We start from the raw sequence: 27,091 nt of genomic DNA on the forward strand, positions 1-27,091 counted from the left end.
GCGCTGCTTGCAGCTCTCGTCAACCAAGGCTGCAGTATCTTAAGACGTGAACCACTGGCAACGGCCACACTAGTGCACACTGCCTGATATCAGTGCTGCGGCACTGTGGATCAGATGAACCACTAACCTACATCAGCAGCCACAGGACATCTGCAAAGGAGACAATGCCTGCCTTTGCAAAACGAGCACCCACAGGTAATGCCTCGAGCTTCACTGTGCTGTTCCCCATCCAAGACAAATGGCCCCGAAACGATAGGTACAAACTTACCAACTAAGTCATCAAAGGTTTAGCTTTTGATGTGTAACTACATTTCAATGGCACCGGTCAAGTTTTATTTTCTTAGGAGTCTCTAATGTTGGCTCTAAATGGCTGTTAAGAACAGCGTCTCTCCTTACCTGTGCTCTCCCTTCCCTGCGGCCGCAAGAGAAGCTATAATATGCTGCCAGCTCTCCCCAGTCCTTTTCCCTCCCCTCTAGGTTGAGATTTTGTCTGTCCAGCCATGTTCATGGTCGGATTGAAATATTGCCATATCTTTACTCTCCTACACTGTTGGTGGGAATGTAAGTTGATGCAGCCACTGCAGAAAACTGTATGGAGGTTCTTCAGAAGACTAAACCCAGAGATACTATATGATCCACCAATCCCACTCCCGGGCATATACCCTGACACAACTAGAATTCAAAAAGACACACACATCCTTATGTTCACAGCAGCACTGTTTACAATAGCCAAGACATGGAAGCAACCTAAATGACCATATATAGATGATAGGATAAAGAGATGCGGTACATATATATGATGGAATACTACTCAGCCATAAAAAAATGAAACAATGCCATTCACAGCAACATGGATGTAACTAGAGATTACCATACTGAGTGAAGTAAGTCAGAAAGAGAAAGACAATACCACATGACGCCACTTACATATCATCTAAAATATGACACAAATGAACCAATCTACAAAACAGAAACAGAATCATGGACATAGAGAACAGACAGGGGGTTGGGGGAAGGATGGACTGGGAGGTTGGGGTTAGCAGAGGTAAGCTTTTATTTACAGAATGGATAAACTACAAGGTCCTACTGTATATCAGAGAGAACTATGTTCAACACCCTATGATAAACCATGATGGAAAAGAATATGAGAAAAGAAAAGAATGTATACATGCATTATATAACTTGGTCACTTTGCTTCACAGCAGTAATTAATATAACATTGTAAATCAACTCTACTTCAATTAAAAAAATACAGTTCCATATATCACCTCCATTATCAGGGCAGGCAAGAGTGTGATCAAATGAAAAACGAACAGATCAGGAAGTGACCAAACCCTGTTAGTTCGGGGCCAGGGCTTCAGCCAGGCTCTCCTCTTGCAAGCCCTGCTTAACTGTGGAACAAAGCATCACTCTGCAAATGGAAACAGCATCTGCATCCTTGGAGAGAAACAGAGTATTAAGCAAGCTCGTGAAGGTGGAGACCCCCTCCTTTCTAAAAATCTCTGGCAAAGGATACGTGGGAAAGCCTGGTTCTCATTGAGAAACTGAAGTCTTTATAGTTCGGTGAAGCATGAAGGTATTACAAAGGTGCATCCCCCTTCTTGGAATATTATCCCTTCTGTTTCACAGTTATGGCTTTCCAAATGGAAATAAGCAGAAAACAACATGTCCCAGTGAGTTCCCGGTTAAGATGCTAGGAACTTCAAACAGGACATTTTAGAAGTGTAAGGGCATTTCTTTGCAGCAATAGGGTGATTATTACCCCCGGCTTCACTGACATATATTGCTGGAGAGCTTTCCTTTCGAGCAGTAACTCAGAAACATGGGTGTCACATTGATGCCAGTGTAGAACTTCTGTGTTTACATCCAAGCAGTGAGGGGTCCTTTGCTCAATCCCGGTGTGCTGCCACCCAGTGGCAGCAACGACCAGCCAGGGTCACATGGCTCACACGAGGCTTAGCCAATGAACATGTTTTAATAAGACAGAGATGAACAATGCACACACTTAAAAAAATAAAAATACTGAGATCCCAGGGTGTGCTAGAGTCTCATGAGAGAGACAGACATATTCAGACACATAGCCACACAACAATTAAATCACATTGTAACAAAGTGATGGGAAGAGATGAACACAAAGTATTGCGAATATTAAATACGCAAACACTCAGTCCTGTTCGACCCTGTGGACCACCAGGCTCCTCTGTCCATGGGATTTCCCAGGCAAGAATACTGCAGTGGGTTGCCATTTCCTTCTCCAGGGGATCTCTTGACTCAGGGATCAAACACATGTCTCCTGCACTGGCATGTGGATTCTTTACCATTGTGCCAGCTGGGAAGCCTCAAATACTTAAACAGTTAATATCATATAGCAAACCTTACAGAACAACCACTTATAAGCTTATTGAAGGCATAAATGTTTACACACACACACAGAAACTGACCAATAAATGTTGGATAAGAGGGAAGCACATGAACACTCGAGGATAATGACATATATTTCACCAATATCTGCTAACAACCATAGAAGGATTTGATAGAGAAGGACTCTGGGTTACTGAGAGTTGTAGCATAACTTTACTCAAAGACCATAAGTTAGTCTGTGGCAGGTCTAAGTGAGCTATTTTGACACCAAAGTTGGATTCTTTCCATTATGCCACTACCCTGATTTTATCAATAAATATTTCCCCATAGAAATGGTGACAGCAAGTTCCACTTTGTAAACAAACTTGTAAAAACAGCCTTCCCCCAGCAAAAGCGAACTGAAAAACAAAACAAAAAACCACTGCCGATATTAAAGCATTCTAAACTGGTCTAACCACATCAGGAAGCTCCTTTCTAAGATGCCTGTGAATCCTTAGCCTCAGGTCAAACCCCTTCATTAGGCACAAGGTCTTCCAGGCAATCTCAGAGACCTCCGGGATAATTTCCTTGAGGCTGTTTAGCCTGTTCCTTCTAACCAGCATCTTGTGGAGGAATGATTTCTACCAATCAGTCTAGGCCACCATTTAAGAAACCCCTCTTTGCTCTAACATTTCCGAAGCAGATAGAAACTAATTATTCTGGAAGAACAAAGTTCACATGACTGATTCTTTCCAATCGGAAAAAGCAATGTACCACTTGATTCAAGGAAGAGTGAAACATCACCCCCCTACCCTCGAGAGAGATTTTTAGATAAAAGCTGCTAATGCTTTGTGAATTGAAAGTTTATATCATTATACATACAGGTAGAATTTTCAGAATTGTTAAAACAGGTAATGTTCTGTATCTCACCCCAAGAAAAAAATAAAACATGAATTAGATTATCAGAGAGGTAGGTACACACGATAGCAGGAAGGATCAAGAACTCAGGCAGAAGAAAATGATACTCGACTTTGGGGATGGTCTGGAGTATAAATGAGGCTGATGATGCTGTTTTTTTGGGGGGAGCTATAGCCAGAGTGGGCAGGGGAGAAGGAGAAGAAGGAAAAGAAGGTGAAATTTTGACTCCTGGCTGTGGAATATTTTTCCTCACAGATTTTAGTGAAAAATGAAAGTGTTAGTCAGTCATCTCCGACTCTGCAACCCCATGAACTGTATAGAGCCCACCAGGCTCCTCTGTCCACATGGTTCTCCAGGGGAGAATCCTGGAGTGGGCTGCCATTCCTTTCTCTGGGGGATCTTACGGACCCGGGGATCGAACCCCAATCTCCTGCACTGCAGACAGATTCTTTACCATCTGAGCCACTCAGGAAGCCATTATTTCTAGCCAAATAAGAGCTTCATTTTAAGTTCTTGCTTTTAGTATGATTAATAGGTTCTTATTGCTTAGCGATGGTGCCCAGACACGGGACACTCAATCTCTCTTGAGGATCCAGGGCTGCTCATCAGCTTCATGGACTATGGATTCAACCTGTGAGTCTCCGTTTCCTCCTCAGTAAACGGGAAGGTCGGACCCCAAGGCCCAGAAGAGCCGTTCCAGATCCACACAAGGCAGTCAATGCACGTAGAATGAGCTCCTGACGGGAGTGTCTTTTCTAATCTGGGGGGCTTGGGTCAGACTGGACAGTCTGAAGAACGGGATTGAGGGCAAGGACCGGTCACGCCCTCACAGCCTTAGGGCGGTGAGGGGCCACTCCAGAGAGGCCGCATGGCAGGCTGGGGACAATGGGAACGGTGGATGGATCGATCCCTCATGCCTACGTCACAGAGCCCCGTGCAGGCTCGAGCACTGAGGCTGGGGCGGGCCTCCCTGGGCGGCCGTCTCCAGGCGTGTCTCACGTCAGCACTGGGAGGCCAGGCGCCCTGACTCTCACGAGGGGAGGACAATGAAGCTGCTTCTTGGGCTCCACCTGTGTGCCGGCTGATTTTAACCTGCGTCCCGTACTACACCATAATCATGAATGTAACAGCTCTGGTGCATTCTGCGTGTCCTTCTAGCAGATGTCAACCTGGGGGTAGTTTGGGAATCACCTCTTCCACCTGCTGTTGGTGTCAGAAGCGGGGACAACCTTGGCGGGGGGGCTATGCCTACATTCTCCCTGACATCCCACTACAAGTTCAGCCCTGCGCTCTGCTTCCTTGAGGAGCCGGGATTTAGAAAGAGGTCACAGGAAGCCCGTGCCCTCTCCTTTCGCCCTGACCTGCTGACACCCGGCATCCCTGCGACCCCTCTGCACTTCGGTTTCCTCGGCGGGGAAAATGAGGAGGTGAGGAGGTTCTCCCATCTCAGTGACAAAGTTCGTGAGAGACTCGATGAAGCTTAGGACTGTGAAAGCTCTCTGAAAATGGCAACTTCTTTTTCAAGGCTAACATAGGACATGCTCCTTTTCCTTTGGTTTTTGGATTTAAATGCTGCAGGATTATATTTACTCTCCTGAGCTTATTACGTTTCCCATGGCCGGTGAACTCACCCGGGCTCCGTCTGCTGGTGCAGAAATCATGTCAGTTCCAACTTTGCTCGGCCCGCGATTTGAGTCAGTGAGAAGTGATGGCAAAACAACCGTGGCATCCTGACGGAGCTGGCTGTATTCTCGCGCAGTACGGTTTTGAGGCTAATGTCTTTTCAAACAGCTCTGTTTTGCCTGCAGACTTGAATACCCTCATTATAAGGTGTTTGAAAAAAAATTTCCCTTATGTTTTTTTAAAGAGCGCCATTCTTCAAAAAGATGTCAAGAAGCTCTTTTCTTCCCCTCTTGCTACAAGGTGTAATGTAGAGATAAGTATAAAATCTGGTTGGAAATGTGACCTATATTGGACTGGCAAAGTGTAATATCAAGCAAACAGCTAGTCTGGGAGCTGGCTTTGTCCTACCTTGCCACCGATATTTGGAGAAAAGGACCTCATATTGTCCATGGACAGGGTGAGCAGCTTGGAAGTCAATTATGGTTTTAAAAAAATGGGATGCCTTGGCTCGTGGAGTTCATCAGAGTTCGGAACAAGTCCCTGGCTTGCCTCGCAACAGCCAAAGCCAGGTCTTTTGGAAAACATTTTATTTTCATGCTCAGAGTAATAAGAAGAGAAAAGTCTATTTTTTTTTTTTTTTTGCAGATGAAATGGTGCTGATAATAAAAAGTAGGTCACACTTTCTCCGTGTCTCTTGACTTTCTCTGAAAAGACAAAGGAGGGTTTCGGAGACGAGAATGAGTTGGGGCAAACCGTTCACCTGGGTGTTCTTCGTACTCAGAGTAAAACTGGGGGCATTTTCGGTCTGGGTTGACATTTTGCAGAGGCAAGGGAGATGGCGATGGGAACTCTGAGGGCTGGCGTGGGGGTGCAGAGAGCAGATCATCCAAGCTTTTGAGAGAGGTGAGAAGCACAAATTCAAAGGACTATTGGTGGTTATGACCTTAGGGTTTGGGGCAGCAAGGCAGGAAGACACATCACGTTAGCATCCGGGGGAGACAGCGCTGTGCACAGTTATTTACTGTCCACTCCCACAAGAGTGCAGCCCTTCCAACAAGTGACCGGGCCACCTCCGCTGGCCAATGAAACAGGGCTGAGAGGACAGGTGTCATTCCCAGGCAAAAGCTTTAAGAACTCACCTGGTCTCATTCTCTCCTATCCAACGAGTCCTGTAGAAGAGCTCTGTCAGAGCAGCTGAGGAGCAGAGTCAGCTCTTGATGGATCTAGAGCATGTAAAACTCACCCTTTTATTTTGAACCACATGGCATGTGGGATTAGTTCCTGACCAGGGATGAATGGATAAAGAATATACATACACACACACACACACACACATATGCACACACACACATATGCACACACACACACACAATGGAGTACTACTCAGCCATAAAAAAGAATGAAATAATGTCATTTGCAGCAACATGGATGGACCCAGAGATCATCATATTTAAGGGCAGTCAGCCAGACAAAGAAAAATTTCATATGATATCACTTACATGTGGAATCTAAAATATGATACAAATGAACTTATTTATAAAACAGAAACAGATTTACAGACATAGAAAGCAAACTTATGCTTACCAAAGGGGAAGGGAGGAAGGGTAAATTAGGAATTTGGGATTAACAGACCCACTACTATATATAAAACAGATAAACAAGGACCTACCGTATAGCACAGGGAACTATATTCAATATATTGTAATAAACCATAAAGGAAAAGAATGTGATATGTAGATAGATAAATAGATAGATAGACAGACATAGAAATGAATCATTGTACTGTACACCTGAAACTAACATAGCATTATAAATCAACTATACTCCAACAAAAAATAATAATAATAAAATAAACAGGGCATGAATTAAAAAAAAAGGAATTGGTCACTGTAGAACTGTGTCATGTTACATGTTCATTAAACTACAAAAATGGCAAAAAAAAAAAAAAAATAGTGCATGTTAATTACTGTTTCTCCCATGAGGTATGGTAGAGGTTCTGGGGGAGCACAAGAGATACAGTCCCTACCCATTTATAGCTAGTCACGTAGGAAAGAAAAGACATTAAATATCAGCTGCAAGTGTGATGAGTGGTTAAGTTCAAGGGCACGGGCTTCTGTAGCCGGGGAATGAAGATGTGTTTCCAGGTGGTGGCAGTAGTGATTGAGAGCATGGAGAAAATTCCCAACTGATGGCTTTGTCGTCTCCAGAAAGTCCTGAGTTTAAGAAAAGAATGAGTGAGGTGTAGGTGAAATGGGGAATCTGACCAGATGGGCCTCGACGAATTAACACACAACTGTGGAGAAGCAGCTCCCACTGACGGACTCACACGTCAGCAAGTACACAAAAGGTAGGTGTTGAGTTCAGTCCACCATGAAACCACCTCCACCTATTCTGGTAATGATACTCAGATTCGATTTTAGGAAACCAGAGCCTCCCGCACTCTTGGCCATGAACTCTGGATGGTCTGCAGTACATGCACCGGGATGAATCCTACCACCCAAGCCCTGCCAAACTCCAAAATCTCTCACTACAGAGACTAGTTCAGGATGAGCATGCGGTCCAAACTGAGTCAGAATGAATCCCCAAAAGGAGAAACTCTGGTCTTTTCCCACTGTGTTGAACCTAGGAAGATATGGCTGAGAGCTATTGGTACTTGTCATGATGTCCAAGACATGAGCCCATCAGAAAATGGTACCAATGTGGAGGAAATATAACTAAGGATAAAAAAGATGTAAACCAGGTGCTGATCATTTAGCCCCTGGATCAAGCATTACCTGATCTCCTCGTTACAACTATATTTTCCAGTTGGGTGAAGTTTTCTTTCATTTGCAGTAGAAAGTGTCTATGGTAACTTCATACAGTGAAAAGGGAGGAACGATTTTCTTGACTCTGAGTTGTCATAATTTGACAATCTTTCCCAGAATCTATCAGAGATTTAGCTCAGAGTCAATCCCAGATATGATTGCTTTGGTTCTGCAGATTTTGTGACTGGGTTTGCCTTCTTATTAATAGACAAGGTGATCATTCATCCCTACTGGGTTTCAGATAATCCTAATTTATGTCTCTCTTCCTGAATAGTTATTATTAGTATGGCTCTTTTCACTTCAAAAAATATCCAAGACTGATTAAACAGTAAAGTATAAGGTTATCCTACTCATAATCCTTCCTTACAGAGCTTTTTTCCTCTAAGAGTAGAATCCCACACCCCTTTTGCCAAATTCTTTTCAATGATAATTGTGGCTAATTATATTCAGCAAATAATCTCATCTTGCCAGTCTTCCCATGTTTGACTTTTGGGGGATTAATCACAGCTTTCTGCTGTCGAGCGAGGTTCTCGAGAGCATGGCATTATTGTTCTATCTAAAGGAAATCCCTCTGCAACAGGCCCCCATCCATCATCCCTCCTGGAGGAGAATGAACTGATTAAAACTTCCTGGCCTGCAAACTTGTTTGCTAATGTGTGGCTTCCTCCACAGCAGCAGCATAGGGTCTTCCTCTGGCAGTGGCGTGTTTCGGATTCCGCTTAGGGTATTGTTTTATCAAGATGGGACGGTAAGCCCTGTGTGAGGACCCGGCGCTGGGAATCTGATCCCCTCTGTAAACACAATGATAACGTCGAATCCAGACACTGGGAGAAGACAATGATCCTGAATTCCCTTTCCCTAATTAGAGTTTGAAACAATGGGTGGGACATCCACGCTCCCGCCCACCCCCAATCATTATCTATTGGCCTTCATTTCTGGGCATTGATTGAGCTTAGGGTATTTTTGTGTGTGTGAGGAAATAGCAAATTAAAATTCAGAATTCTCTCTTTTGTCTTCCTGGACTGTTCATCTTGTTAGAAAGCTGGGGTGACAGAGATTAAAAGTCGGAAGTAGGTGATTTGGGAGCCTGTATATGCTTGCGTGAATGGGAGCAACTTCCCTTTCAAAGTTATTCCAATAAGCAAACATTAATCAAGGCAGACGATGAGATGTGAGTTCATGAAGAAATTTCATAGAGAACTCTTTTGGTGAAGGGAAGACACCAAAAAGCACCTTCACCAAATGGTGAAGGTAAACACCTTGTCTTCTGGGTGTCTAATGATTTTGCTACATCACCTGTTACTTTGCTAATAGGAACTAGTTATATCATGAAGCAATATTTTCATTTTTTTTAAATCTGAAATGCCCAGGTCCCTGAGGGTGTCTGGTCCAGGGGAGTGTCTGTCCATGTCCTTCTGAGTGGCACTTCTGGCTGGCACCATCAGAGAGACAGTCATCACCAGCAATCAAGCCATATTAAGTCGATTTACATTTACGATTGCCCTGCAGAGTAACAATTAAGCCATTTAGATGGAAAAATCTCCCCAGCTCCTGCAAAAAGGATCGCCGGCACTGCAGATATAAAACACTGTGTTCTCATGGAATTCAACAAGCCAGGACAAAGACTAGGTGATCAAATTCTTTGCTCAGTAACTGAAACGTTCTGTAAAAGGGAACCCTCTCAGCCCGTACATGACAAGTGAGTAAGTCCGTTTCTAAAGGCGGTTGGCAAACCTCCATCTCTCAAGCTTCTCAGACTGACCAGCTGTGTCAGTGAATTTGGGGCCATCACTCCTGGTCAAAAAGCAGCAGCATTCTAGAGGGGTGGGATGGGGCGGGAGGTGGGAGGGAGGTTCAAGAGGGAGGTGACATATGTATGCCTATGGCTAATTCATGTTGATGTTTGCAGAAACCAAGACAATTCTGTAAAGCAATTATTCTTCAATTAAAAAAATAAATTCATCTCAAAAAAGAAAAAAGTAGCTGCATGAACACATCCATCAGTTAAGGTCATGGTGGCTGCTGTGATGTGATAGAAAAAAAGAAAATTCTTGCTCACATAAAGTCCAGACTGAGTATTCTTGATCAGTGGGGTGATTAGGCTTTATCCAGTGACTCGGGGACTCTGGCTCTTTTCATCTCGTGGCCCCTACCATCTTTAAAGTGTGGCTTCCAAACCTGCAGTGGGGAATGGGGGATGAATGGCTGCATGTGGCGAGTTTGATTGGGTCAGACCTAGAAGGGCCAACACCACTTCCACCAATAGTCCACTGGCCAGAAAACAGTTACGTGGCCACAGCTAAACACCAGAGAGGCTGGGAAGGGAAGTCTAGCTGTGTGCCAGGATGAGGGAAATGGCTAGGTGATGCTTGGGACCTCCATCTGCAGGAAGGAGTGAGCAGAGTCACAAGCAAGCTCTCTCTCCCTCCAAGTTCAGGGTCTCAGACCCCTTTACACTGTCTAGGTGATGGCAGTTACATGATAGAAATCAAAATCTATTCTGGCAGGATGTAACGGGGACAGTTGGGTGGGGGAAGCAAAATCTAGGGCTAAAATCCAATGGGTTAAGTCACTGAAGCAAAGAAGCATTCAGACCTGTGGACCCTTACACAGTCCTGGAGCTGGAAGGCTAATCGTTCTTCTGGGACATTGAGTTTTCTCGCGGGGCCCTCAGAATGGACCCTTCGACCTTTTGAGGTTTCTCATGGCTCTGATCTCTTGCTAATGGATAGTGTTTTCCAAGCTGATGGTGTTTTAAAGATAGGACATCTGACCGATGATGATACGTCCGAACTCTTTGGGGACGGTGTCATGCGTCTCCCTGTCTCAGCCTCCCTTACCGGCTAATTACATAACTTGACTAGAACTTGGTTTTTAGGGCATCAATTTTGCCATTGCCTAATCACAAGTAAAACCATAAAGTTTTATGAGAGCTAAAGGGACTGCCTTTTGCGGAGGGGAACTGAAATGAAAATTAAAGAGAGCATAAAATGATAAGAAAATAAAATGAAATTCCGCCAGGTGTTTTTCCCCGAATTGCCACAGTAAACTACAGTGCTGGGGACATAATCCTGTTGCTTATTGTCTCTGATGAGGCACCGAGGGAGAGGGAAGAACCTGGCATTTTCCGATCACAGGCAATGAAAGTGAGGGAGTTCCAGCAAGTGGCTTTAGGAGAAGGTATGGAAGAAGACCCCTCGATCCACCGTCTACTGCGGGTCTCTAAGCGAGTTCTCTGAGCTTTATACTCGTCATTTACAAAACGCAAAGAAGCGCAACTCCTCCTAGCATTTTTGTAAAGATTTGATGAAACACCACATATATAACACACAGCGCAGTGCCTGGCCCACAGTGGGGCTTCAGGTCATAGCACATTTCTCATCACTGCTAACAGTTGGAGAAGCTTGGGCTTCCTTGGTGGCTCAGACAGTAAAGAATCCACCTGCAATGCAGGAAACCTGGGTTATATCTCTGGGTCAGGAAGATCCCTTGGATAAGGGCATGGCAACCCACTCCAGTATTCTTGCCTGGAGAATCCCATGGACAGAGGAGCCTGGTAGGCTACAGTCCATGGGGTCGCAAAGAGTCGGACACAATTGAGCGACTAAGCACACCCAAAGACAACGTGGGCTACCATCGCCACATTACAGATGAGAAAACTGAGGTTCAGAGACAGCAAAAACATAAACAAAACTGGCCCAAAGTAACAGAGCTAAGGATGGTTGCTGGCCTGAGACAAGCACACCCTGCTTTCCTGACTCTCTGCATTAGGATCAAGCTGATGCGTCAACAACCCACATGCTGTTTCAAATAGGGACCATACGTTTTTGTTTAGAGAATGACCCACGTGCTCCCAGTGAGAAATACACTGGCAGGATGGGCACAGAGGCTGACCGATGTCAAGAGCACACCCTTTCAGGAGCTGGACCTTGTGCCTAGATCTCTGAAAGGGATCCGGCACCTAAGATGAGTATCATTTCCAGGAAGCCTCCTGCACCAAACAGTGGGTTTTTGCCCAGAGAGACTGAGGGTTAAAACCAGCCAGGAGGCACTCTGGGGACTTGCAGAGGCCAAGAGCGTGTGCTTCTCAGGCCATGAAATATGGCCCCTTCTTTGACACTCTTGTAATAGCATGGATGTTCACTCTCCTTGTTTCCGTGGGGTTTATGGTCCATAAAGTTTAATAACAATCTTAACAGTGCGGCAGAGAACATACCAGGCTAGAAGGCCACCCTTACCAAAGGGGCTCTGGGTTTTCCATTCCCGCCCCCACCCCCCGGGCATCTTGACTTGTCCACTCGCCCATCTCTCATTTGGGGCCACATGACCACGAGATAAAGGGACACAGAAGGCTGCTGTTGGCTCGGACATGGCGAGGGCGATGCTCACGCTTGGCCTTGGCAGTAGTTCGCGCTTAAGGGCGATTACAGAGCCTGCATGTCGGGCCATGTGGGACCTACTGATGCCATCGTGCAAGTATGCCGAGGTTTCACTCAAATAACCGGACACTTGGCGTAGACTCCAGACTCCTCTCCAGACGCAGAGCTGTGCCTGAGCCGCCCTCAGCCTCCTTTCCTGCCTCAGCGACTCACTGAGCTCCTGACTGATCGAAGCTCCCAACAGCTGGCAAACCTGCTGGCCCTGGCCTGCTGCAGGCTTCTGGCTGTCCCCTTCCTTCGGGGACTGGCCTTCCCCTGTCTTTCTGAGTCTTGACTCCACTTCATCCGCAGCCCCGGTCAAAGGTCAGAGATGCCTTCTGGATGCCCGCCCTCACTCTATGAACATACCCACTTCTTGTTGTCTACACAGCACTCACTGCCATCTGCAACAGCTTCTTCTTTGTGCACCTGTGAAATCCCTGGATATGGAGAAAGAACAGTCCTACCTGATGGCGTATAAGGGAACTGAGCCTCCATGGAGTTAGGTGTCCCAGGGGAATCCCACAGCTGTCCCTGCTGTGAATGCCCAGGGACCACTGCATATTGCAACTGGGGCCTGGTTTTGCAGGGGACCACTGAAGGCTCTGGGATGGGGTATTGGGGGTGGGGACGCCCTTCCAGGGGAGAAGATTCCAGCTGGGGAAGCAGGGGAAGGGGAAGAAATCCTAACCAGGCTATATTTACATATCACAGAGCCCTTCCTGCTGGGCTGGCTTTGCCCAGAAACAAAGTCCTCTCATTTCAGGCCAAGAGGCTTTCCTCTGAAGCTAAATTCTGCTGTTCCTCCTACTCCTTCCTGGTGAAGACAAAACAGCTCCATTTCCAAAAGGCGCAGGGAAACAATTCACCAAACTGGTGGCTTGCTGTCACTCTGGCTGTCCTTGGATGGCTGGGGCTTCACCAAGGAAGCCTGGGTTTATAGGGGTTTTGTGAGAGTTCTCCCCTGAGTTTATCCAAGGCTCGTAACCAAGGAGACAGAAATGCTATAGCCTAGGTCACTCATTCATTCATTCACTCACTCATTCATCCACTCACTCACCCATCCACCCACCCACTCACCTACCCACCCATCCATCTCTCCATTCATCCATCCACTTACCTGTCCATCCACTCATCTATCCATCCATCCACTCATCCATCCCAGAAGCATTTACTGAATCACTACTAACTTTCTAACACAAAGCTATTTCTCACTTCTGGATCTTGACCCTTTGGTTAATTAATAACAAGAGAAGTTTGGGATGGCTCAGGTTGGGGGCTGGAGGTTCCACACCTGTGGGAGCTCAGTCAGATTTGGGCAGTTTGGGGAAATATGTCTGATAGAACTGATGAGAATTCAGGACACACTACCCCAAAGTAGGCACCTTGGCATACTGAATACTGAGGAATTCTGACTTTGTCCCTCCGTTTTCCCCAGAAATAGGTCATAGATTCCTCCCGTGAAGGGTCACTTCCCACACCCCGAGGAATGATGCATCCTTATCTCTGAAGACAAAGGAACTCAGATCCACAGGTCCTGCTAAGTTTTTTCCCTCAGTTTCCTACACTCACTTCATATTTTTACTGTATCATATTCTTCCATGACTGACATTCTACCCTTCATCAAACCCAGCATAAAACTTCATTTCCTCAGGAATGCTCCTGTGTCTTGTAAAACTTACATTAAATAAATCTTATGCTTTTTTCTTGTTAATCTGTCTTTGTCAGTTTTTAATTTGCAAACCCAGTCAGGGACCCTAAGTTGTTCAGTCCCTTAGTCGTGTCCCACTCTGCGATCCCAGGGTTGCAGCACTCCAGGCTTCCCTGCCCTTCACCACCTCCCGGAGTTTGCTCAAACTCATGTCCATTGAGTTGGTGATGCCATCTAACCCTCTCATCCTCTGCTGCCCCCTTCTCCTCTTGCTGCAAAGAGTTGGACATGACTGAGCAACTACTTTTTTTTCCCCATTCTCTCCCTGCTTCCCTACAGAGCACTTCATCTTGAGAGTGTCATTATCAACCTTTCCCAGTATCGTGGTTTTTTCCAATGAGTCAGCTCTGCACATCAGGTGGCCAAAGTATTGGAGTTTCAGCTTCAGTATCAGTCCTCCCAGTGAACACCCAGGACTGATCTCCTTTAGGATGGAATGGTTGGATCTGCTTGCAGTCCAAGGGACCTTCAAGAGTCTTCTCCAACACCACAGTTCAAAAGCATCAATTCTTAGGGACCTGGAGAGGACTGAAAAAAACTTTTCCCTCTCCTACACAACTAACATTTGAAATTGAGAGTTCCTTGGCCCACCTCCCTAAGAAGTTCTTTTTTTTTTTTAATTGACTTCTAGTGATTCTATTAGTATTCTATTAAGGATACTATTTTTCTTGCATTCAGGTGGCTCACTCCTTCAGTTCATTGTCCAGCCTTTTATTAATGGAATAATTCTTTCAGGAACCATCAAATCATTTGATTTACCATTCTTTTTTTTTTTTTTTTTTCCAGAGCAGAATTTTCCCATCTCAGATTTTCTTTCATTTGGAAGCAAGTATGTGTGGACCTAATATACAGCTGAGACTAGCATGTAGTTTGTTCTTCTCTCCTGGGGCCTACCGTCATTCTCCCATCCAGGGCAGAGGGTGTCCAGGGTACACCCTCTCATACAGGATCAGTCATAAACCTTTAAAGGCTTCACTGCACAAGGCTTTTAAATTGACCTCCAAAATACAGGTCTCAGAGATTCACTTTCAGTTAAAAACAAAAAAAGAAGGTGGGAGGGGGGTTCAGGATGGGGAACACATGTAAACCCGTGGCTGATTCATGTCAATGTATGGCAAAAACCACTACAATATTGTAAAGTAATTAGCCCCCAACTAAAATAAATAAATTTATTAAAATAAATAAATAAATAAACAAAAACAAAAAAAGATTGACGAAATGTTTTAAGAAGTTATAATGACACTCTCAAGATGAAGTGCTCTGTAGGGAAGCAGGGAGAGAATGGGAAAAAAAAGTAGTTGCTCAATCATGTCCAACTCTTTGCAGCCCCATGGACTGTAGCCCACCAGGATCCTCTGTCCATGGGATTCTCTAGGCAAGAATACTGGAGTGGGTTGCCATTCCCTTCTCCAAGGATATCTTTCTGACCCAGGAATTGAACCTGGGTCTCCCACATTGCAGGGAGATTCTTTACCATCTGAGCCACAAGGGAAGCCCATATATATATATAGGATGCAGACAACCAATGGGATCACCAAGTAGGAAAGGGAGGTGATATCAAAAATGGCAAGTGATTTTTTAAGGACAGAAAGAAGGTTATTTCCCTCCTCCCACTAAACTCAGAAGGGTTCAGCATCATAGAACCAAAGACTGACAGAAAGGCCAGGCGTGAAGACCTCAGACTTTTAGAAAGTCCTAAGTATGATGGGTTACAGCTAGGTTGACCAGATGTCCTTGTTTACACTCATCACCTCATTGGAATTACCCTTCCCCTCTCCCAAAGGTCCCAATCTGGATGGTCCGTTCTAAGGTCACACCTCCAGGGGAGGCTGAGCCTAGCAGGGAGGAGTTTACCTTTTCAGTGCCTGTTCCACTCAAAGAGGACATGGACAAGGTCATTTAAGGGACCACATCACAAGCTTCTGTAATTGGCAGCTTCTGCTTTCAAGAGAAATCATAACGATAGTTTGACTCTACATCTACTTCTGGTTGACTACTAGCAGTTCTCTACAGAAAGGTTTCCCTGCCTGCCTCTGTAGGTGACTGTCCCCTACTTTTTGGAAAGAGATCACATCGATCAAAGGATACAGGTGGTGTGGATGTGATGTTTCCAGCCAACAGGGCTTTACCCTTCCCCAGACCCAGGGAAGCTCTGCTCACTAACCATGTCACTTGGAGAAAACGACTCATCTGCTCTGACCCTTCAGATCCTCCCATGTAAGCAACGATTGTTCCCAAGAGTTCTGAGAAAGGAACGGAACATTCATCGGCACCTGGTGCATCACAGAAACCTACACCGCCACCCGGGAGATGCTATCACGGAGACAGGCAGGCCTGGTTCTGATGTACTTCACTGTGCTCTTCAGATGCTGCATGCTTTTTTTTTAACAGACTGAACGTTTTTGTCCAGAGAGTCTCTACCTCATTTCCCTAACAGTGTTATTTTTAAATTAATGCTGTTTTTAAATATTTAATTGTTTTTCTAGATGCAAATGGAGAAGGAAATGGCAACCCACTCCAGTATCCTTGCCTAGAGAATCCTGTGGACAGAGGAGCCTGGTGGGCTGCTGTCCATAGGGTCACACAGAGTCGGACACAACTGAAGCGAATGAGCATGCATGCATGCATTGGAGAGGGAAATGGCAACCCACTCCAGTATTCTTGCCTAGAGAATCCTGTGGACAGAGGAGCCTGGTGGGCTGCTGTCTAATGGGTAGCACAGAGTCGAACACGACTGAAGCGACTTAGCAGCAGCAGCTAGATGCAAAACTGTTATTGTACACTTAACAGACTACAGTAGAGGTTGAGGTAGCTTTTATATGCACTGGGAAACCAAAAAAAATCATATGACTTGCTTGACTGCAATATTCACCTTATTGTGGTGGTCTGAAACCAAACCTACAATATCTCCGAGGTCTGGCTGTAAGATTTTTATTATTCCCATTGTTATGATTATTCACAGTCCTTAGCATCCATGTTACTAGCGAGCTTGTCTTGTAGTTCCAGAAAATAGCCCTGTGACTTCCTTGGCGGTCCAGTGGTTAAGAATCTGCCTGCCAATGCAGAGGACACAGGTTCAATCCCTGCTCTGGGAAGACGCCACATGCCTCAGAGCAACTAAGACTATGCGCCCCAACTACTGAGCCCACGCTGCACAGTAAGAGAAGCCAGTGCAGTGAGAAGACGTTCGGGCATCGCCACGAAGCGCAGTCCCAGCTTGCTGCAGCTAGAGAAAGCCAACATGCAGCAAAGAAGACCCAGTGCAATCAAAAATTAAAAAAAAAAGGAAATGACAGTTTATTTTTTAAAAAAGGAAAGAAAATAAGCTCTGAAAAGTGAATGATAGTGAGGAAGCAGAGGAATGAACTAGTTTTAACTCTAGGGGTCTGTTCTTATCACACTGGCTTCCATACTTGGGTTAGACTGAGTTCTCAGCATCGTAAAATGTGTGGGTGCTATGTTGGCTAAATCAATGCTGACATCAACGATAATGGTAAGAGATATTGACTGGTGGAGGAATTGTAATAGTAATTATTGGCTAATAACCACTGGCCAGGTGGTAGGTGAAGCCCCTTCTACACATTAGTATCTCTCAGAAACTTCAGAGAAACCAGTGAGGTCCACAGTATTGCCTCCCTCTGCTGGGGCTGAGGGCTTCCCTAGTGACCCAGCTGGTAAAGAATCTGCCTGCAATGAGGGAGGCCGGGGTTCGATCCCTGGGTTGGAAAGATCCCCTGGAGAAGGAAAAGGATATAGCACTCCAGTGTTCTGACTGGGGCTGAAGGAGAAGCAGAGGCAGAAAGCACCGGGGCCAATCTCTTCTCAGCAAACTTCAACAGAGCCAGAGAAGCAACTGATGCAAAACCGATCGGCCTCTGCTCGAAGGCTCACGCTCTGTAGACTTAATGCTTCTGGAATTAAGTGTCTGCCATAAAAGACAACACCTTCAATATTTGGAAAAAAATATATTAGTGTTGGTGACTATTGATTTTTTTCTTTGTCTTCTTTTTGTTGCTCATTCATCACAGGCTAACACGGCAGGTTAGACAGCCCATCTAGGCTCGTGGGCGCCTATGGGAAGGGCTGAGAGCTCTGGTCAGGACCTGTCCTTGGCCCTTCCCTCCCATGCTGGTTATCATTGCAGGCGTCTCACTCTGGGTCACACCAGCCAGGCTGAGAGATCCCTGCTCCGTGTGGCTCCACACTTGCTTTTTTCTGCTTTGGCTTTTCACCTTCTTCACCTCGGGCTCCCCAGCACCTCTCTCTCCTGGGATGCAGGATGTCCTCAACGAGCGTTTGTTGAATGAGCAGTGAACACCCTGGATGACTGATGCCTAATGCCCTGGACTCTCAAGCTGGCTGAGCAAGAAAGAAACTCGTAGGTGACCTATTCTAGTGCCTTCATGTAAGGAATGAGGGAACCCAGCCTGAAGAAACGGTCTGCCTGGAGCGAGAAGTCTCTGGCTGGGTTCAAAAGGGCAGACCAAGGAACAGTGAGCGACAACTCAAGTAGGGCTGTCTGATGTGCAAGGCCCTGGGCGAAATTCTCGAGTCCCCACTCACTTTCCCCTTATGCTTCAGTTGGGGAGCTAAATTTAGATGAAGGGGAAAAAGAAAAAAATAAAACCATGCAAGTCAAGGCTGAGACTGGAAAAGGAAAAAAAAAAAAAAGGAACAACAGACTTGCTTTCATTCTTAGAAGGCAGTGGGTGGGAAAGTGGATTCCCGCTAAGATGAGAGCTGGCCTTTCTCACTGAGCAGGAAATACTGAGCGACTCTGGTTCTGCAGGCCCCACGGGGCCCCGGCTTGAAGGCTAAGCTGTGGAGTGCAGGCAGCCAATTTGGAAGCTGGGGTCAGGTTTTCTGCTGGGGTAGCTTTGGCCGGGGTCTTCGGTGCAAGCCTGCCCGGGGACCGACCTGATGCTCCGCAGTCTAACGAGCTGCCTGGCGTTTGGAAACGCCTCGAGCCCAGCTCAGCGTCCAGCTCGGAGCCCTCGCCCGTGGTTCTGCGGGAAACGAGGGGCTTCCCGTGGGAAGCGAGGAGTCACCACCCCCTCGTCCTTGAGGTCATTAATCAGCGGGGACTCTTTGCTCGGTGAATAATACTTCTCGGGGCACTTTCCCTCCCTGTAACATCAGTTATGTGGTGGAGAGGCAGATCCCGAGAAAACACGCAGGGATCTGGCGGGGTTTTGTGGCGAAGGTACAAGGCTGAGTGGTGGGCACGGACGACTCTGTATGACTCCTCCCAGCACAGCCTCGTCTGCGGCCGGCCTGTCTGATGTTCAGGGAGAGAAACAATTCTGGGGTTTCTCGTAGGATTTAGATGTAGGAACGGCCAGTCGGCCCCGAGCATGCAGCAAACATTGAGCTGAACACCAGAGGGTTTCTGCTCTCTCTCGCTCTGTCTCCCCAAAATTGAGGGGCAGGTGGCAGGGAGAGAGAAAGGGAAGCCAAGAGATAAATAATGAAGAGCAGGATGGAAAGAGGAAAGAGGAAGAGAAGAAATAATGCCAACAAAAATGCCCCGTTCTGATCCGATGGGGGCTCTCTAAAGATATTCTATACCCTCCTGGGTACTCTGAAACTTCCATTAAATAATAGTTTGTCCTTGCAAGTTACAGTAAGTCAGACAGAGAAAGATGAGTATCACACAATATCGCTTATATGTGGAATCTAAAAGACTGGTACCAATGAACTTGTTTACAAAACAGAAATAAAGTCACCAGTGTAGAAAACAAAAATTTCTGGTTGGTTACCACGGTGGAAAGGTAGGGGGAGAGAGGACCTGGGAGACCAGAACTGACAGATATACACAGTACTATGTATAAAACAGGTAACTAGTAAGGACCTACTGTAGAGCACAAGAAACTCTACTCAATTGTCTGGCATGGTCTATATGGGAAAAGAGTCTAAAAAGGAGTAGATGGCAGTTCTAGTCCCAGTTTTTTAAGGAATCTCCACACTGTTCTCCATAGTGGCTGTACTAGTTTGCATTCCCACCAACAGTGTAAGAGGGTTCCCTTTTCTCCACACCCTCTCCAGCATTTATTGCTTGTAGACTTTTGGATAGCAGCCATTCTGACTGGTGTGAAATGGTACCTCATTGTGGTTTTGATTTGCATTTCTCTAATAATGAGTGATGTTGAGCATCTTTTCATGTGTTTGTTAGCCATCTGTATGTCTTCTTTGGAGCAATCCCACTGCTGGGCATATACACCGAGGAAACCAGAATTGAAAGAGACGCGTGTACCCCAATGTTCATCGCAGCACTGTTTACAATAGCCAGGACATGGAAGCAACCTAGATGTCCATCAGCAGACGAATGGATAAGGAAGCTGTGGTACATATACACAATGGAATATTACTCAGCCATTCAAAAAAATACATTTGAATCGGTTCTACTGAGATGGATGAAACTGGAGCCCATTATACAGAGTGAAGTAAGCCAGAAAGAAAAACAACAATACAGTATACTAATGCATATATATGGAATTTGAAAGATGGTAACGATAACCCTATATGCGAGACAGAATAAGAGACACAGATGCATAGAACAATTTTATGGACTCTGAGGGAGAAGGTGAGGGTGGGACGTTCTGGGAGAATAGCATTGAAACATGTATATTATCATATGTGAAACAGAACACCATTCCATGTTTGATGCATGAGACAAGGGCTCAGGGCCGGAGCAATGGGATGACCCAGAGGGATGGGATGGGGAGGGAGGTGGGAGGGGGGTGCAGGAAGGGGAACACATGTAAACCCATGGTTGATTCATGTCAATGTATGGCAAAAACTATTACAATATTGTAAAGTAATTAGCCCCCAAGTAAAATAAATAAATTTATAAAAAAAAAAAAGGAGTAGATGGATGCATATGCAAACTGATTCACTTTGCTGTACAGCAGAAACTAACACAGCACTGTAAATCAACTATATTCCACTAAAATTTTTTTAGAAAGGAAAAAAGACATCAAAGGCAAGCCTTTACGTTATTGCTAATCCATTTCTTTCCAAGTCCCTCATTCATCTCTGTATCTCCTTCCTTGCCTGCTGTCCTCAGGGGGAGACAGGTGAGTTTTGCACTTTGGATCTTGAAGATGGGCAGTGAGTCCCTTCCTTGAAGGGGAAAATGGGCGCTTCCAGTGACTCTACAGAGAACGTGAATCAGGAAAGAGAGAGGTGGCCCATTTTGTAGACTGCATTCTTTGAAACTGCAGAATAGGAATGCTGATGAAACCTGGTACTCTACTAGAGGGATTAATCACTGGTCATCTTAAGAACCGAATGCTGAAGAAAACATGAAATGAGCTGTATTATGGAAGTCTCCTAAGGGATAAACCTTTCTTTTAGGAAAAAATGCTTCTGATTAAAAGTATAATCTTATTTAATATCCCTCAAATAAAAGGAGAGAGGCTATTAAGTGAGCATGATCACCATGAATATTATTGAAAGCAGCGCTAATAGAGTTGTTTTTATGATTCCATTTATTCAAAATGAAAAATGGCATTCACCAAACATCGGATCTGATGAGTAATAGATTTATAAAGCAACTGAAGAGGAAAGATGAACTGGAAGGAAAATCTATTCTGATTAGATGATTTTGTGGTTTGCCTATTGGATACAAATAACCTGACAGCCCCCAAATACCCTCCTTGTCCTCCAAATAAGGATCTCTGCTCAGAAAACCAGTAGAAATATAGACTATGGTGATTTTTGGGTGGAGGGAGAGCTAGAGAGGCTCTCTTCATTTTAAAATAGTGCTTCTCTATTAACAGAATGTCTCATGCCTTAAGGAAAAAATTACAACTATAGATTACTTGGGCGCTGAGCAGACTTCATGTACGGTGTTTAGTGATAACAGAAGGCATTCTTGAGTCACAGTTCATTTGGGTTGAAGGCAGAGATGTGGACATGTACTGTGCATGAAGAAGCCAGGCTAGAAACTTTCCACCACAGCGTATGTGCTGACATAAAACAGCAGAAGAGTAGGCTTTAATCCCATCCTAACCTAAACGAGTGTGCAGATCTCCTTCAAAGGTTCATACCCAATACTGGCAAAAGGATGAAGGGCTTGTCAGTGACTTGCTCTTCATTAATAATGATAATAAAGGAATAAAATAAAGAACAGCAAAGCGTCCTGTAGGAAGAAGGAAAAAAAAAAAAGTGGGGGCGGGTTGGGGAGGTTTGTATGTTGCACACCTCCGTTTTGGTAACCCAGAGAGGGTATACAAGCTTAAAGTCCTGAATTTAACAAACCTAATTATCAAGGCTTAATTAGTACCAAGGGTACAGCTTCATGGAACACCTGCAGACTTAATTTATGTCCTGACAGAGAGGAACAAGTGTTAATGGGCTGTATTTATGTTAATACCTGAACCTTAGGAGCCGGCGGAATAAAGCAGACCACGCACCAGTTTTCTAAGCCGCAGAGCAGATATAAAAGATTTCCATCTTAATGCTAGTTTGCAGATAATTCTTCTGGGATCACAGAGATCTATCTCAACTTTTAAAACTAGAGAAGCAGAATGGGGGAAAGTAGAGCCATTCTGAGTATCTAGAAAAGTCTACCAAGATCAGCCCAGAAACTGGTGGTTGTATCTCAAAAACTGACCGTGGTTGAAAGGGCTGCTCTTCTCAGTGTTCAAGATGGGTGTTTTTTCAAGATGCAGGAACATAAACCCTGTTTTCCCCCATAAATGCTATGCTACTAAAAGAACAGCTAACATTTAGGGAGTGCCTGCTATGTGTCAGTCTCTGTGTATGGTCTCTGCATCTACTTTCTAGTCTCAGATGAGGAAACTGACTCAGAGGAAATAAGCAACTCGCCCTTGGCCATTTGTCTTGTTAGGACTTGGAGTCAGATTGCCAGCACTGGTCCTTTTTCCAGTAAGGTAAATTCCCTTCAATACACAGACTAGAGTAAGAAGAATATCCAGTTCATTCTAGTACTTACTTATAACAGAATTCTCAGTGAACAAGAAATAAATGCAAACTCTTCAATCTGATAAAGAACATACAATTAGCATCACACATAATGGAGAAATATTAAATAAGACAAATATGTCTGCTCTCATATGCAGGAGACATAAGAGATACGGATTTGACCAATGGGTCAGGAAGACCCTCTATGGGAGGGGATGGCAGCCCACTCCAGTATTCTTGCCTCGAGAATCCCACGGACAGAGGACCCTGGCGGGCTACAGTCCACAGGGTCGCAAAGAGTCGGACACGACTGAAGCGACTGAGCACGCACTCATGTCTGCTCTCTATACTTCTTTTCAGCATTCCTGGAGCCTCTACCAGGGCAGCAGCACAAGCAAAAGAAACAAATGCGATAAAAATCAGGGTGGCAGAGGTAAACCATATATGAAGACATAGAAATTCTTGTGACTCTAAAAAGAAACACAAACACACACACAAGGAAGGAAGAGACAAATACAAAATGTAAGATAACAGGACAGAGGACCATGTTGCTAAGATCAGCTTTACTTCTACACAGTGACAACAACTAGAAAGATTTCAAAATGTCATTTATAACAGCATAAAAAGAAAAATGTTCAAGAATAAATTTAACAAAAAAAGTACAAGCCCACTACACTGAAAACTATAAAATGCCAGTGAGAAATCAGAAAAGACCAAAATAAATAGAGAAATACAGGCTCATGGATTAGAATACTCAATGCTCTTAAAGATTTCAATCCTCCCCACACTGATCAAAAGATGCAGCGGGATACTAAATAAAATCTCAGCAGTCCTTTTAAAAGATATTGAGAAAGTGATCCTAGAATTTTGATAGAAAAGCAAAGTAACTAGGATAGCCAAAACAATCTTGAAATACGGAACAAAGTTGAAATCTTAACATGACCTAACTTCAAAATTTACTGTAAAGCCACAATAATCAATGCAGTAGGTACAGACATAAGAGGAAAAAACCCTCAAACAATTAGATCAATGAAGTACAATGGAAAGTCTAGAAATAGATGCACAAATATATAGTCAATTGATTTTCAACAAAGGAGCCAAGGAAATTCAATAAGGAGAAGAGTCTTTCAACAAATGGGGCGGGAATAACCGGAGACTCCCATGGGGGAAACATGACCCCCTATCCTCACCTCACACCATATGAAGAAATAGGTTATCTGAGACAGAAGATAGACCTAAATGTAAAAACTAAAACTATGGAGCTTCAAGAAGAAAACATAGGAAATACCTTTGTGACCTTGGGACTGAAAAAATTTCTCAGCACACAAAAAGCAGACACTGTAGAAGATAAGACAAAAGATACACTGGACATTATCACTATTATAAGATTATACTTTTCAAAAGTCACCATTGAAGAGTGACTAGAGATGATAAATATTAGGAGAAAATTCACAATGTCTACAAAAATACACTTGTACCCAGAATATATAAGAAACTCCTATGATTCAATAACAAAAAGGCACAATTTTTTTTAAATGGCCAAATACGTGAACAAACGCTACACAGAAAGAAAATATAGGCATGGCTAATGAGGTCATAAAAAGATGCATTAGTCATCAGAAAAATGCAAAGTAAAACCACTGAGAGAGATCATTTCTCACCCGATAGAATGGCTATAAATAAAAAGACTGAAAATCCCAAGTACTGGCAAGGGTGTGGAACAACATGAACTCTCACACACTACTGGTGAGAGTTCAAAATAAGACACCCATTTTAAACAACTGTTTGGCAGCATCTTAACAAGTTAAACATGCACATCTTAAGAGCCAGCAATTCTACACTGAGGTGTTCATCAGAAAGAAATGAAAGTGCAAATGCACAAAAAAGGTGTGCATAACAGCTTTATTCACAAAACCCAAAACACGAAAGCACTCAGCGCCCATCAAGAGGTACATGGATAAGTGGACTGTGGTTTATCCAGTAGAACACTACTCGACACCGAAGAAGGGAACTACTGATGGACACACAAAGCAACACTGAGCACGAGAGACAGACACACAAGAAGAAGGAGGGTCTCCATCAAATGAGGCTGGAAAACAGGCAGAACTAAGCTACAGAAACAAGATACAAGTAGGAACAGTGTTTGCCTTTGAAAGTGAATGGACTTATTGGAGATGTGAATGATGGAACTGACCAGGGTCATGAGAATGTTCTATACCCTAACTACGGCGGTGATTACATGAGTGTGTATAGATGTCCACCTGTCAAAATCCTGAAAGCTATATTTTAAAATATGTTAATTTTATAGTATGAAAATTACAATAGTAATACAGGTATAAGTGTAAATATTCTCCCTCCCTCCCTTTCTCACACACACACACACACACACACACCTGCCAAGAGAATCACTTCACAGGTCAAATTTTGTATTAGCAAAACAGATCGTAAGTAATTTTTAGGCTCATAATCCAATCCACAAAAGTGCTGGGAAGTTTTAAGATTACTTCCAAAACTGTTAGTTAATTGCTGAGTAAACCATGGTTTGTAGAAAGGGAATGGACTGAGGAGTCAAATGTCCCAAGTTAATTTCCTGGATTTACTTCTCATTAGCAAATGATCTTGGGCAAGTTAATTATCAGCCTCAACAATTCCTTCCGCTGAAGAAGCTGGGGAAAGAACATGGGGTATGGTGCGACTTCAACGGGAAACGGGTGTACGGTGCACAGCTAAGGGCCCTGGTTCTCGTTAGTTCTCATTATGACCACCAGCAGCCCAGGCACATTTCTGATACCTCTATGAACACAGGGTGGCTTTGGGATGCCAGTCACTGCATGATCCTTTTACTAAGCTCTAACTTCTGAGGATGACTGAATGTATCTACAAAAACAATTTGGTGGCCTTCTTTTTTTAATGAATAAGTGCCCTGTGGAAATAATTATTTTGAGAATCTAATTTAGGAAAACTTTTTCTTTTCTTCTAGTAGTATTTTCATTTCATCCTCTTATAAAACATGATTTTTTTCCACCTTTTCCTTCAAGAACAACTGGCCTGTGTGTCTTTACTGTGCATTCTTGGTGATTACTCCTCTGTGAAAGAGAGTTTTTACATAAACTTTGAGAACTCTTCTGTTCTTGAAGGAGACACCAAACCAGATAGCTACGGCTTGGGATGTTAAGTTCTTGTCGGGACCAAATGCAGGAGATTATTTTTTTCTTGAAGAGAGTGCAGGAGTATCGTGAAAGACTTGAGCTTTTCTGAACAGAGGGTACTGGCTTCCTGCGGTGACAGTGTGTCGCTTGACTCGACACTGCCAGGTTCCAGGAAGCCACTGACACGGTTCTTAAGAAAACTTGGTTTTGTTGCAATCTCTCCATTGCCCAGAACCGTGGCACAAGCAAGTCTCGTGTTCCTCAACCTATCGGACTGATGCTCTCGGCAGAGATCAAGGTGGCAACCTCAGTAGAAGAAGAGGTCACACTCAGTGCCCATAGTCCACATTTGGTGTGCACGGCCACGCTGGGTGCAGTGTCAGCAGAATCCTTTCCAGACACCCTCTTTTACACTTCAAAGGTGGATGGGCCCTGTCCTGCATACAGTGCCCATCTGACACCGGATTCGGGGTTGGCAGAACACGCAGACAACACAGGAGGAGCGCCTCGTGGTGACAGTGAGGCTGCCGTCACCCGCACCGTGCGAGAGGACAGAAGGTGCCATGGGTCCCTGCCTCGACTGAACACGCGGACTGTCTCTGGTGAGCTACTGCCTTTCCAGGCTACCGGGAACCAGAAAAGAAGATGTTGCATGCATCGAAACACAGGTCCTTTTTCTAAACAAGAATTCATTGAGCAAAGAAGAGAAACCCACAGAAAAGTGAGGCCCACCCACTGGTGAAACAGGCAGATTTTATTTCTCTTAATTGGGTAAGCCCGGCTGTTTAAGAGAGTTCTCAAGCCAGTGATGCTATCACCTTCGACCTGTGGTTTCAAAAAGCGGATATTACACTTTAGCACATGGCTAATAACTACACCCATGATGGAAACATTTAAGGCAAACCATTGGGTTCATTTTCCTAATCATGAGGCCGAGATAAGGCATGTCTAGAACCCGGAGGAGTTCTCGTAAACGGGCACGGGGGGGTCTGATGGGAAGCCTGGCGGAAGCGTAGGATCCTCGCCCCCTGCACACCTGAGCTGCTGGGGTGGATCATGTAATAATCAGAACTGGTCCAGTCATCAGATAATTTCTATCGAAAATTCTGAGAAGTGACTTAGGCATGATGCTCATTTAGTTACTGCTTGTCTCAAAATAGCTGCGCTGCGGAAAACTGAAGCCTGCCCATCCCTGAGTCT

General features: G+C 44.6%; 1 protein-coding gene across 4 annotated transcripts in view; it reads right to left on the reverse strand.

Moving 5' to 3' along the window:
• Window positions 1–27,091, reverse strand: part of WWOX (WW domain containing oxidoreductase) — a 918,690-nt gene that overhangs the window by 248,381 nt on the left and 643,218 nt on the right. Inside the window, exon 9 of one of the 4 annotated variants that reach the window (XM_081513873.1) lies at window positions 5,507–5,585. The exons of the other annotated variants lie outside the window; for them this stretch is intronic. Coding sequence (XP_081369999.1) covers window positions 5,556–5,585 — 30 coding nt within the window. The 3' untranslated portion in view covers window positions 5,507–5,555. Of the gene's footprint in view, window positions 1–5,506; window positions 5,586–27,091 lie in introns of those variants that run through there. 4 annotated transcript variants of the gene reach the window in all.

Source organism: Giraffa tippelskirchi, chromosome 7 (assembly GCF_054371585.1).
Source record: "Giraffa tippelskirchi isolate mGirTip1 chromosome 7, T2T-mGirTip1v1.2.pri, whole genome shotgun sequence".
In the NCBI taxonomy this organism is placed as follows: Eukaryota; Metazoa; Chordata; class Mammalia; order Artiodactyla; family Giraffidae; genus Giraffa; species Giraffa tippelskirchi.